We start from the raw sequence: 12,300 nt of genomic DNA, 5'->3' as shown, positions 1-12,300 counted from the left end.
ACGGAGAGCGGGTCGTCATCCTGGATAACTTGCAGATGTGGCCGCAGAGACCCTATGCTCACGACTTTAGCGTTGAGTACTGTTCCCGTGGGCACAAGCTGCTAACCACGCTGGACCGCGCCGTCACCCGAAAAACTACAGTCCTGCTGCTCTTGGGTGACCGCGACGAAGTTACCGGTCATCATCGATACTTCATCGGTCTGGAAGAGAAAATGGACACCGTCAAAGCTGTATTGGACATCAAAGGAATCCGCCTGTCCTTAATCGTGGTGCGGTACAATGCTGTGGTCGCTGGGGAAGCAGGGGATCGCTTTCTGGTCATCGATGTCGACGACGATACCAACGAGGTCATGGATATCGACGATGACGCGGACCAGGCCTTCAGTATCGCCGACAAGGAGTATACAATGCGCGCGGTGTCCTCCGTGATGAGCGTGTGCGATGCGCTGGTCCTGGGCAACTACCATGCGTCACAGTCGATCATTTGCTCAGTGTGGAATCGGATGAGGAACTCACGCACGGACGAGGGCCTATTACCGGATTCTCTGTACACTGGTTCGAACGAGTTTACAACCGCTGATGTGGGCGTGACCATTCCGTTCCTGCGCTTCCGCTGCCAGGACGCCGCCGTTGAACAGCGTCGGTGCTTTCTGTTCGCGGCCAACGACAGCAGTCCCGCTGTTAATCAGCAGGTCCGCCAGAAGGTCACGGCGTTGTTTGCGCATTGGGCGGAAACCGTGACCGAGGACGAATGGGCTCGCGTCCGAAAGTTTCTCCAGCTGTAAGCATCCAAGGCTAGTTCGACGTTTTCCGCATTCCGAACACTTTTACGATATGAGTTTGTGTTCCAGACACCATAGACAAGGTATTCTCTGGTTGTTCCACACTGGAAAGTTGATAACGTTTTTAATTTTGTTTATGCCGTGTGCAAGTTTGGGTGAACACAATAGTTATGATGTGCTCAGTTTATGAAAAGTTTTTGTCATGTGGAACAACACAGAGAACACCGTATCCGGAATGCAGAAAACGTCGAAGTATAACAGCCTTCAGTTGTGGGAGAAAGTTGCAGCGGAAATGGTTTGTTGTTTGCTCAGGTTCAACAGTTTGGGACCCGGTGACAATTCCCGGCTCTGGGAGACGTTGGATATGCGGCAGCTGGATGTTTCCAAGTTGAATAACTTGACCTTTGCCGCTCTAAACGGATGCTACATGGACGACGTCGAAGAGGATGACTTCGACTACGATTTAGACGATGGCGAGAACGGCAGCGAAGACGAAGACCCCGTCGGATAGTTGCACTTTGAAATACGGTCGTGGTGCTGTTCGTTGCTAGTTTTGTTCTTGAATTTTTGTTGAAGCGGACTTAGTCGATAGCTAAAAAATTGCTTCGATTTTTTTCATAATTTGCTTACAATAACTACGAGTTATCATATTTTACGTACTTACCGGTCACCGGCACCAGCCCTCCTGTAAGGCGCTATATGAGCAACTGCTGATCGCGCCTTTAATTAGCTTTTCGTTGCTCTGTAATTCAGAGAATATGTTTAAGTTGTTAAAAATTAGAATTGTTAAAATTTGTGTCCGGAAAAAAACAGTTTTACTGCTGTGCACCCGGTCCACTTCGGCCGCTCCTTCGGTTTTTGAAATATGACTAGCAGAGCAAAATTAGACCTAAGCCTACGGGTAAATATCTGTTTTATCTATCTGAATTCTGACAACTAGACTGAAGCAAAACTGCATAGCCCCAGATATTTGACAATGCAGAAAACACAGAATAAAGTGTCGGACTACTTAATACAAGTTTAGAATTTAAACTAAATTCCCTACAATTTAAAGCAAAGTGAAATGGTGCATTTTAAATCAACTGTTGCTTTTAATGGACCGATCGGTAGCCGACGGTGCCAAACAGCTCCAGAAGTTTTCTTAGGGCCAAACAGACAGCGTTTATGTGAGCGTTGTTGATTATCACTACATGTGCTCATTCTTTCATATCATGCTCCATTAAAATCGAAGACAATCTGTGCATTTTACTGATAATTTGCTGGAACCAATAAAGGCATTACCAAAACCATAAAACAACTACCCTTGCATTTGTCAATGGTTTCAGTTTTCTGCTGCTGTTGCAGTGACCTTTACAGCTGTAACCGACCAAAACGTCCGGACGACCAAGAAGTCCGGTGGACGTTTTGGTCGTTAAACCGACCAAACCCGTCCGGGGGCAAAAAAAACTTCCGCCATAAGATTTGACCACCCGAAATTTTTTGCGTTCTCGATTCGACCTGAATGTCCTGAGAGCTTTTGCATCCGGGACACTTTGGTCGGAGTGCTGTTTCAGCCCGGACACCTTGGTGTCGTCATGTTTTGTTTCGTTCTATGCCATTTTCTTCCTTTGATATTGATCCATGATATCGAATATATTGAAAAAACGTGGTGGAAAAGCAGATTGATAAAAATAATCATTGTTTCGGGCGCAAATATATTATCATAGTAAATTGTAGTTTCGATTACCAAAACAAATTTTGAAAAAGCTGTGAACGCACTCATAAATATAAAGTTTGTTTTGTATGTTTTTCTATCATTCCGAATCAAGCCCATTCCAATACGCGACGACCTTTGCAAAATCTAAGGACGTTTATTGCCGAATGTAGCTTTTGGCCCACCAGTTTCAGTTCGAAATTGCTTTCACTAATCTATCCTTTCTACCGTCTCAACAGAAACCCCTTCAGGGAAAAAATTACACGGGCTGAAACACAGTAAATTTGTAGTTCCCCGACAAAAGTTTCCGGGCAGAACTAGTACTCCTAGCAAAGTATCCGAGCTGAAATAGTACTCCGAGTCTCCGACCATAGTGTCCGGGATAAAAAAGCTCTCAGATCGAATCGAGAGCGCAAAAAAATTTCGGGTGGGCAGAATTTACGGCGGACGTTTTTTTGGTCCCCCGACGGTTTGGTTGGTTTAACACCAAAACGTCCGCTGGACGTCTTGGTCGTCCGGACGTTTTGGTGGGTTACAGCTGTACGTATTTTGTGGTTCATGTCTTCAGCTAGTTGTTTCGAAAAACGTCTCAACTTGCATTCTCTATTATTCAGGGTGCGCCAAATATTGTTGCAAAGTAGGACAGTTCATTTAACCCTCCAGCGGGCGGTACCCGAAGGAATGCGAGTTTCCTTTTGAAAATCGGGATTTCCCGATGAAAAAAATCAATTAAGAATGGGAATTTTTTGTAAGCTTGTGCTGACCATAGGTCAGCCGTGGTGCCTAGGGTGTTTGCCAACGCCAATGCCCATGGACGGTCTACAGCATAAAAACGTTTAATTTTGTGATAATTAGACGAACGGGAATTACATAAAACCAATAACTCCATTAAATAGTACAAAAAAAGCACTTCCAAACTAGAGTATAGCAGTGGTCAACAAGTTGATCACTGGTCAGCAAAAAATTAAAATCTACCATATCCCGTTCCCATGTTTTGGCCGCTATTTATAGATGGAATACAGAAAATAAGCGATGCTAACGATATTTCTCTCCCATAACTTTCATTATACTCTCATACGAGACTGCAAGAAGCATTATTTTTGAAGTTTAACATTGCATTTCTTGAATATCTCGCACGCCCAGCCGCCTTTATACTGCCCGCATTGTGCGCGTTTGCGTTTTTTCTTGGTATGGCCGCAAGTGCCACTGTCCAAAATGGCGGCGCGGATAGTCCAGCCGCAGTGGTCATTGGCGCAAAATGAGATATTAGCGGTCACCGGTCACTAGCACCTTCTGGAACGCATTAGCGACCGGAAGAAACTAGCTAGGCTGCCACAAAGGTCAAGATCCCCGATGTGCACGCGTACAGTGTGCAGTTGCGGCTGACTACAACGTCCAGAGACTGCGTAATCCCTCCCGCTAATTCGTCGTTCGGATTCGGAAATGATTGGGTTTTCCGGTCACTTTGATGTTCGACCCCTCGCTTAACGTTTTCCAGGCTTGTTATCTATTTCAGAAACAATTAAAGGACTGGTAAGTTTATTCTCGAAAAAACTTGTCTCTTTAACGGAGGCACTTGCGTATACGATTTGACAATATCCAGTTGCCGACTCGCTGCAAACGATGTTAGCAAAATACCTAAGTCAGTTAAACTTACTGCAGAAGTATTAGATAGCGGCGGGACACGCGGTGATGCTGTAAATAGACAATTGCCCGGTTGTCAGCTGATACTACTTTTAAATGGAATTGCCGCTCCAATAAATTGCAGAACGCGGCCATCACTGCCGGTTCCGTTGTCGACAGGTCTCCGTACGGTTGTGCATCCGGCACGCTGCACGTCCGGATCAAAAAGCTGCCGTGTTCCAGCCGTCGCTCGTGAAGCGCTCTGTCTGTAAGCGGTAGGCGTATCTGTCGCTTGGGAAACAGTTCGCGGACAGAGCACCCTTCCACCATCACATCCACCCAGGCATAATCGGATAGACAATTATTGTAGACGAAGTACATGAGCAGTGCCCCGGGATACCATTTCCAAGGATGATCGGGGCGGGCACGGAAGAGCACCTGCACGGCAATCTTCCCCGCTTCCATGGCGGCGTCGGTAGATCGCAGCACGGGTAAAAGCGGGGGGCAACATAATCATCGGTATTGTACACCACCGAACAGTCAAAAACCGCTCCGTATTGGACTGACACCGCTCGTTGGGACGCGCATCTGAAATCCACGATCAAACGTGGGTTGCTGCCGGTGACGTCTTCCAAGCGGATGACTTGACCGTGTTGGAGCAGTCCATTTACTTCCACATCCACCGACTGCCACGTGTACACCAGTCGTTCGGCATTTTCGTACAAAAACATTTCCGGGAATAATACAAATCATAAGTCTTTGGTTAGACTTCTGGTTAATTAAATCTCGGCGAAGGTAAACCGCCCCACCTTGGAAAGAAAAAGAAAACTGATTACGAAAGCTAAGATTTTTCGGATTCCATTACAACCGACCGTTTTTTGAAATGAGTTATTGTTTAACCGTCGTTAGCTAATCTGCCACACGTTAACCGGTACCACGGATCGTTTGTCGTGATCGATGCGTGATTTTTACACTGCCGTGCCAGCGGCGTTTTCAGTGCGCTCTACTGATCAAACATGTTGTGTACGAAATAACACATGTTAGTGATTCACGAGTAATCTGTCAAGTGTTTTGACTGAATGCTAACTGACCTTTTAGTCAGTGCACGGTTTTGTGCCAGACGGTCAACGAATTCCACAATTTGCGTGTGGTCGAGAAGTTGTTGTACTTTTTGACTCACTGCCGGCAGTTCGTGGGCCAGCTGTTCGGTAAGAGTTCCCAGTCTTTTAAATAGGGATAGCTGCGGCGGTATACAATATTCGGTGAAACAAACATTCTCAGCTTTCTTACCGGTATCAGTGGCGATTAGGTTGGACGGTGTGACAGTAATTCTTTGATGGACGAGCTGTGAGCTGCAATGCTGGTTGACGGAAGCCATGGTGCACAGTCGATTTATGGTCGTTTGGTCACAAAACAGTTGACCGGTAAGTTGGTACCATCGTTGCGCATTCTTAAGGTTTTTTTCCAATATATTCTGCAGTTTGTAAATGCCAGAGCCATGGATTTCGTTGTGCAATGTGTATTATTTACAGATACAACCGAGTGGCGGTTCTACTTCGTGTGGAAGCTTCAACGAAGACCGCACTTAGTGTGCCTAGTAAGTCAGGATAAGTTACTATTTCTCGCAGTTTTGTGCTGCTTCAAAGAACGGTGTCGGAACAAAACTCAACGGCGGCATCACGTTCTTTAGTTCGCCATGTAAAATACGATTACGTAAATAAACGATTGATAAATAAATTTCAACAAGGTGATGTAGCTTAAATCCGTAAACCTTGCACGGGCACGTGCAAAACTAGTTATACTATTATCATTATAAAGATAGTTCTGCCATCACGAATCTGCTAAACAAAACCAAGCAAGCCGTTCGGTTCGTAAACACACAGAAAGGCGTTAACAGTTATCCGGCACTAGTATCCTACTATGGACTATCCTCGATTGTCGGTGGTTGATTGGAATCGTCGCTTCCAGTCCATTCGTTCAACACTAACGCTGCAAATGTGGTCAGCTTGGAGGCATCCATATCCAAACTGTTCAACATGGTCTTCTGTTCAGCGGATAGACGCGGGTCCGAACCCATATAGTAGCATAAGGTCTGCAAGGACAAGTTACCCGATAATCAACATACACTGTAAGGTTCCGAGAAATCCGGGATTTAACTGGAGAAGCGTGTTCTAATGCTTTTCTCACAAAGCGGTTCACTCTCGCTGCCGTGAAAGGGTAGCGATCCGGTACCTTGTAATAAACTCTTATCGCCTATAATTTTATTATGCAAAGCTATCAAAATATCGTAAGGTATCAACGGGGATAGTGCATAGTCGTGAATAGTGAGTCAGCGAAACAGCTGTCAAGTAGAAGTGGGACGTAGGAAGTGGATCGAACTCGTTGAACTGTGGCTAAGGGTAAAAGTGCGCAAATGCCACGCCGGCCCAAAAAACGACCGTTGAATGCCGCTCAACGGCCATTGTGTATTGTGAGTTGCTACTATTTTTTTCACTTTCCGGTACTCTCAAACAGTTTCTCACAGTGTCCTATAACACTGTGCATCGAAATGATTTGTATACATTATTGACCTGAAATCCGATTGTGCGAGCAACATTCGGTTAGGAAGATATCATACGGCTACAAGCAAATTCCAAAAAGTTTAAATGCAGTCAGCTGTAGAAGTACCAAAACTCGTTTTGGGCCGATCCTCTTTAAATTTTGCACAGAAATGTAGAAAGTTACGAAGACCGTTTTGACATGGATTCAGATTACAAAAGTGTTTTCCCAATTTTAAAATGAATCTCATAAATTGTTAAGTTCATTTTAAAATTGGAAAGAAATACCAGAATCCCGGCTTCGTGTTAAGACGATGTGCATATTTGTTCAAAATTTGAAGGAGATCAGTACACAATGAGAACATTGGACACTTAAATGCATTCAAACGTTTTGAATTTTCTTAAAGCCATAACTTCAGAGCCGAATTTAACGCGCGCAAACGGTTTTCTCAACAATGAATACAGAGCAGTTCACTTTCATGTCATAACGCACTACTGCAAAAAATGTGTGCGGGAGTGCGCGAAAGTGAAAGTTTTTGCGCATGTACCCGAATCTGGCAGCATGTACCGGGTCACTTTCTTTAATCTGTTAAAGACTACTTACTATATGGAAGGTGCGCTTAATCGGGGAAAGGAAACCGGGAAGAAATCGGTTGATGGAATTTATTATTAAACGTGGTTCACTTAAACGACCCTCGTTCACTCAGTTACTAGTACTGTACTAGTGGACCACTTGAACCACCGTACACGTCAGTGGCTGTTGTGACAAAAAATTAGATGACCTGAAAATTTCCGCTTATCGCTGCAAACTGCAATGTGTACTGGAGAAATAAAAGTTAAGAGCAGCGTACCTCCATCATTAGCTCATCGGTCTCTTCGCCGTCTTCCATGGCACCCTGCCTAACATAGCGATCGACACGCTCCGCAAATGCCGATCGAATCAACGGCTTCCGGAGAAATAAACCGCTTTCGAAGAGATCCCACAGATTCACTTCATTTTCCTCTTGTGACTGCCCGCTGAAGAAGTGCAGCGCTACAACCGCTTCCAAACCGTCATGTTCCAAGCGAGAGTTCTTCAGAACTACTCTGTCAGCCAGCGGCGAACACCCCGCGATCAGCTCCGTTATTTGCCATATATAATTGGGAAAAGGTATGCCGGCGCCCACGTAGAAAGAACAGCCGTGAAATACCAGCGCCCGTAGGCGGCCGCTGCTGAGCAGGCACTGGAGGAGGCTGGACATGTGGATGGCTTGAGAGAAGTTCAGACTGCGCAGTTTGGCAAGAACCACCACCGTGGTTGTGCTGCGGAAACACTTGAATACACCAGCCACCAGACAGTAGTCGTCCGCGTGATAGGGCAGTTCGCCATAGTCCGCATTATTCCCGGACACGCGCACATCGGAAAAGTTTCCGTCCGTGGTGAGCAGTATAGTCCACAATGCACACACGCGCCGACAGCGAAAGCGCTCGATGGAGTCCAGCGAGCGGAAGATCTCCAGCAACAACACGGGCGGTAGCGGCATGCCACTATCGTTTCCGGATGGATCGATTGGGCTCATGATCATCGGCCGCGCTGTTCGGGGTGAACGAGGCCACGTCGCCTCCTCCTGCGCCCAGGCGTAAGCGTTTTCCTTTAATCAGCCACATTGCTCATTGAAGTGATTACAATCATGTAGCAAATGAAAATAAGAAAGGTTCCTATTACAACGAAAACAGTTCCTTAAGGCGATCTAGTGGTTTTGATGCATTCCCAGAGAAGTTACAGTAACTGCGTTTTCCAAGAAAGAAAAAAACGCTCTTCAAATGGATGGTCTTTTGAAAAACAAAGGTTTGGATAAAAGTACAAATAGGCAAAAAACCAAAACCCTTATTACAGGGAGTGCCCTTAAGTGGGTGCCACAAATTCGATCACATCTGTATTCATTTTTCGCGTACTATTATCTAATAACCACTTTATCATGGCGATTACGCAATGGATTCAGGTCCGAAAATGCATTTGAAAGTGCAAGGATAACGCCATGGCGTACAGGAACTGCTGAAAGCCGGTTTACCGGTGCGAACTATCGGGAATGCTTTACCATGAATGACAATTCCAGCGGTGAAAACAATGAAACTTTCGGCTGCAGAAGTTACGTTAATAGTGAAACACAAAAAAATCCTGCAAGATTATCGGTGCTATAGACGAAAAACAAAAAATTCATGGCGCAGAGCAATGTAATTCCGTGGTAACAAATAATAATTAATTAACGGATCTACAATGGCGATACGGAGAAGTTAGTCAATGCTGCATGTGAATGCTGGAAGCGAGAGTCCGCCTGTGAAGAGTTACCCCTGGATTTGGCACGCGTTCACCAGTGTGTATGGGATAATGCTGTTATACAAAGGGACGTCACTGAGATATGGAGCAAAGCCGGAGGCAGTAAGCAAGACGAAGCACGGTTGAGAGCTATCAGCACGAAGTATGCCGGGGCATGGCTTAACGCTCTTCCCGCAAAAGTGTTCGGCAATTTTTTGGACGATCAGACTTTTCGAATTTCCGTTGGCCTGTGGCTTGGCGCTAAAATTGTCGAGTGTCACTCGTGTGCCAGATGTGGAAAAGATGTAGCAGAGAACGGATACCATGGGCTGGCCTGTAAGAAGTGCATTGGTAGAAGGGAACGACATAACGGTATTAACGATATTATCTTGCGAGCGTTATGTAATGCCGGGATTGAATCGTATCCAGAGCCTATTGGCTTTTTGCGCGAAAATGGAAAGCGTCCGGATGGAGCCACGCGCTGGAAGTGGTACCGCGGGCAGCCTTTAGTATGGGACGTGACCTGTAGAGATACGATGGCGGATTCGTATGTCGACGCGACCTCAAAGTGTGCCGGTGCGGCCGCTGAGCTGGCTTCCAAGGAGAAGATTGGGAAATACAAGTCCCTCACTGATCGATGTCACTTTGTCGCCTTTGCATGCGAGACTTTTGGCACTTGGTGTGAGACTGGCATTGTTACCTTAAAGGAGATTGGAAAGAAACTGTATTTGAGAACGGGCGAGAGTCGCTCGACTTGTTTTTTGTTTCAACGTTTAAGTTTGGAGATTATGCGTGGTAATGCTATGAGTGTATTGTGCACAGTCCCTTCTCATGTAAATTGGGACAAATTCTTCATTTGAATATAATTGTTGAGCGAAGCTCGCTTTGTAAATATTGAGAAATAAAATCCACATTAATTATTTTATCACGGGCGCATAGCCAGTTTACTCCGCGCCCCGATTGATGGGGCGCACAGCCATTTCGATTAATTTAATATTAGCCCATTGCCATTATTATTTTCCAATTTTCACTATCCCATTAAAGGCATTAATTTTTGAGTTAATTTGGTATATTTGCATTTTTACCCTTTTTGTTTCGAGAAGCTATTTTTACCTACTCTAGATTTTTTTTAAGTGTGCTTCATTTAATTTTTAAAATATCGCCAGTTCTTATTTTTTGTTTAATGTTCTGCAGTTATGTAGTGTTTACTACGTACTGTAACAGACAAGCACGAGGAGATAACGAGTGATGCTTTATTGACCAATAAAGGGGAGCAATGCTGCGTAATAGCAGGAAAGCAAGAACAAAGCACTGATGGCTAAGCAAGTGAATGCTGAAAAAGGCTCTTGAGCGTCCGTCAAGGCGTGAAAGAAGCAACTGCGGCAAGCACGTGCTGTGTGCCATCAGCTGTGTGTTGATGCGCAGACTGGACTCGATCCAACGCGAGCGTATGAACGCTGAGTCATACTGCGAAAGAGGGACGAGAGAGCAAGTATGCTCAGTGTGTGCGCTGCGTATATCCGCTTCAGCGGATACGAGTGCAGTGCAGCAGCACACGTACGTACAGCGAGAGAGGCGATAGCGGCAGCGATGGGTGCAAGTACGTCCTGTGTGGACCGTACGCACCAGGCGCAGTCGTACGCCTCTGACATGCCTCTGGGCGGGAATCCGAGCTCCTGCGAAGGATGCTCCGACTCGGTACCGCACCAGTACCGCACAACTCTCCAGTCGGACCCAATGTGGGGTCGCTGGTACGCGTCCTCTGGCAGTGGGAGTCCGGTGTCTGGTCGACCGTCCCTTCTTCACTTCCGAACCCATGAGTGGAAGCCACTCACGGCCGAAAAATCCGGAAGCCGCTCGGGCGTTTCGTTGGACCGGTGATGCTTCTGTTGGCTGGCTTCTTGCTTCTGTTGGCATCGGAGAACATTGTGAAAAGAAATGTAATGAAAGTTTATACAGCGCGAAAGAAAGTATGAAATAAAGTTTAATCACAATTCCAGTGAGCAAAAGGGGTTACAAAACAGATCTGTTAAAGAGATCTAACTAGAAAAATACAATTCCGTTTGTTAGGAGAAATGCTAGAAAAAAATGCAAAAATCTGTCCGGGGGTCCTATTCCGACTAGGATGACGTCCACGGGGCAGTTGAGTCTCCACGGGGTCTCCTGTCCACCTTCATCCGGTAAGACTGGGTCCGGGGCGTCGGTTCCCGAGTTACCCATCGTAACCGGTTGCATTCGCCGAGGTCGGGTAAGCACGGTTAAACACTTACTTCCGACTCGTATCCGTCCGTCAGGGATAGAGAGGCACTGTTGCGGTTGCAAATGCCGAAGCATCCTCTCTGAATGGGGAATAGGACCGAGGTCGGTTTGACCAAGGTTGGCCTACCGGTAAGTCGACCGGCGGCTGGGGAAATTCGGCTATGTTCCGAATTCCTAAAGTTCAGGTCGGAAAAAGCTGTATGTAAATCATGCGGCCTGTGTGGTCGTCATGCACAGCAGTTCCGTTCAAAAGTGGTCGGTTACAACCGTTCAGTCTGCTACCACGAGCCTGGTTTGGAGTGATCCGAGTCGAACTGGCTCGAAGGTCCGATCGGAAATCATAGGTTTCTTCGGCGGAAGTGTCAAGTCGACTTCCGTCCAATATGTTCCGTTGTTGTCCGACCTTCTGTCGAGGTCGGCTATCCCATCCGACCTGTAGTCAAGGTCGGTCATCCTATCCGTCGGTGGTCGACTAGGGTTAACCTGTAATAACTTGCCCATGTGGGGCTAAACAAGTTCCTTCAAGTCGAATTCGTCCACCGCAGACAGCTGTCGCTCTTCTTCCGTCATGTTGACTGGAGTTCCGACTTCCGACTTATAGTCGGTTATGGTTGGCTTCGAAAGGTCGGTAGGTCGGATGAACTGTGTGTTCGTCCGTCCAAAAGGTGAATTCATCCGTTGGAAGGTCGGTTCCCGACTTCCAAACGCATTTGCTGGCTCATTGTCGCCTCCTTCCGACTTCTGTCCGGTCACTACCGACTTCCATTCGGGGTCGGTTATTTGTCATCCAAGGTCGGCTATGTCCGACTTCCTCAAGATCGGATGAACTCTGTGTTCACCCGCCAACAACCGCTGGGAGGTCGGTTTACAGCTTCTAATCACTCTTTCCGACTTGTTATCGTATGCTTCCGACCTCTGTTAGGTCACTTCCGATCTTTCGTTTGAGGTCGGTTGGGAAGACTTGTACCGTTACGCCCAATGTGGGGCTAGTCGGCGTTCATCAAGTCGACCTTCTATTAGGAGTTCTGTGCGTCCGGCTACAGTTGACCGGGTCCCCGTTGTTCGGACATCCTTCGGTCAGTATTGGACTGGCAGAAGGATGTTCGGCAG

At 46.5% G+C, this 12,300-nt stretch overlaps 1 protein-coding gene across 1 annotated transcript; it reads right to left on the bottom strand.

Annotated features, from left to right (window-relative positions):
- Positions 1-3,301: 3,301 nt before the first annotated feature.
- On the bottom strand, positions 3,302-4,945 carry LOC129581205 (uncharacterized). Its single transcript, XM_055472164.1, has 2 exons — positions 4,133-4,945; positions 3,302-3,982 (listed from the first exon to the last, which is right to left on the bottom strand). Exons 1-2 carry the CDS (start codon positions 4,561-4,563, stop codon positions 3,979-3,981), a joined length of 435 nt encoding a protein of 144 aa, XP_055328139.1. The 5' UTR covers positions 4,564-4,945; the 3' UTR covers positions 3,302-3,978.
- Between the last annotated feature and the right edge of the window lie 7,355 nt (positions 4,946-12,300).

This window comes from Paramacrobiotus metropolitanus, unplaced genomic scaffold (genome assembly GCF_019649055.1).
Source record: "Paramacrobiotus metropolitanus isolate TYO unplaced genomic scaffold, Prichtersi_v1.0 Parri_scaffold0000001, whole genome shotgun sequence".
Taxonomy (NCBI): Eukaryota; Metazoa; Tardigrada; class Eutardigrada; order Parachela; family Macrobiotidae; genus Paramacrobiotus; species Paramacrobiotus metropolitanus.
Note: the sequence above shows the minus strand (reverse complement) of the source record. Positions and strands in the feature narration are given on the sequence as shown.

Excerpts from the sequence above, each read along its gene's own strand:
- LOC129581205 (XM_055472164.1), bottom strand. The coding sequence starts at position 4,563 with ATGGAAGCGGGGAAGATTGCCGTGCAGGTGCTCTTCCGTGCCCGCCCC.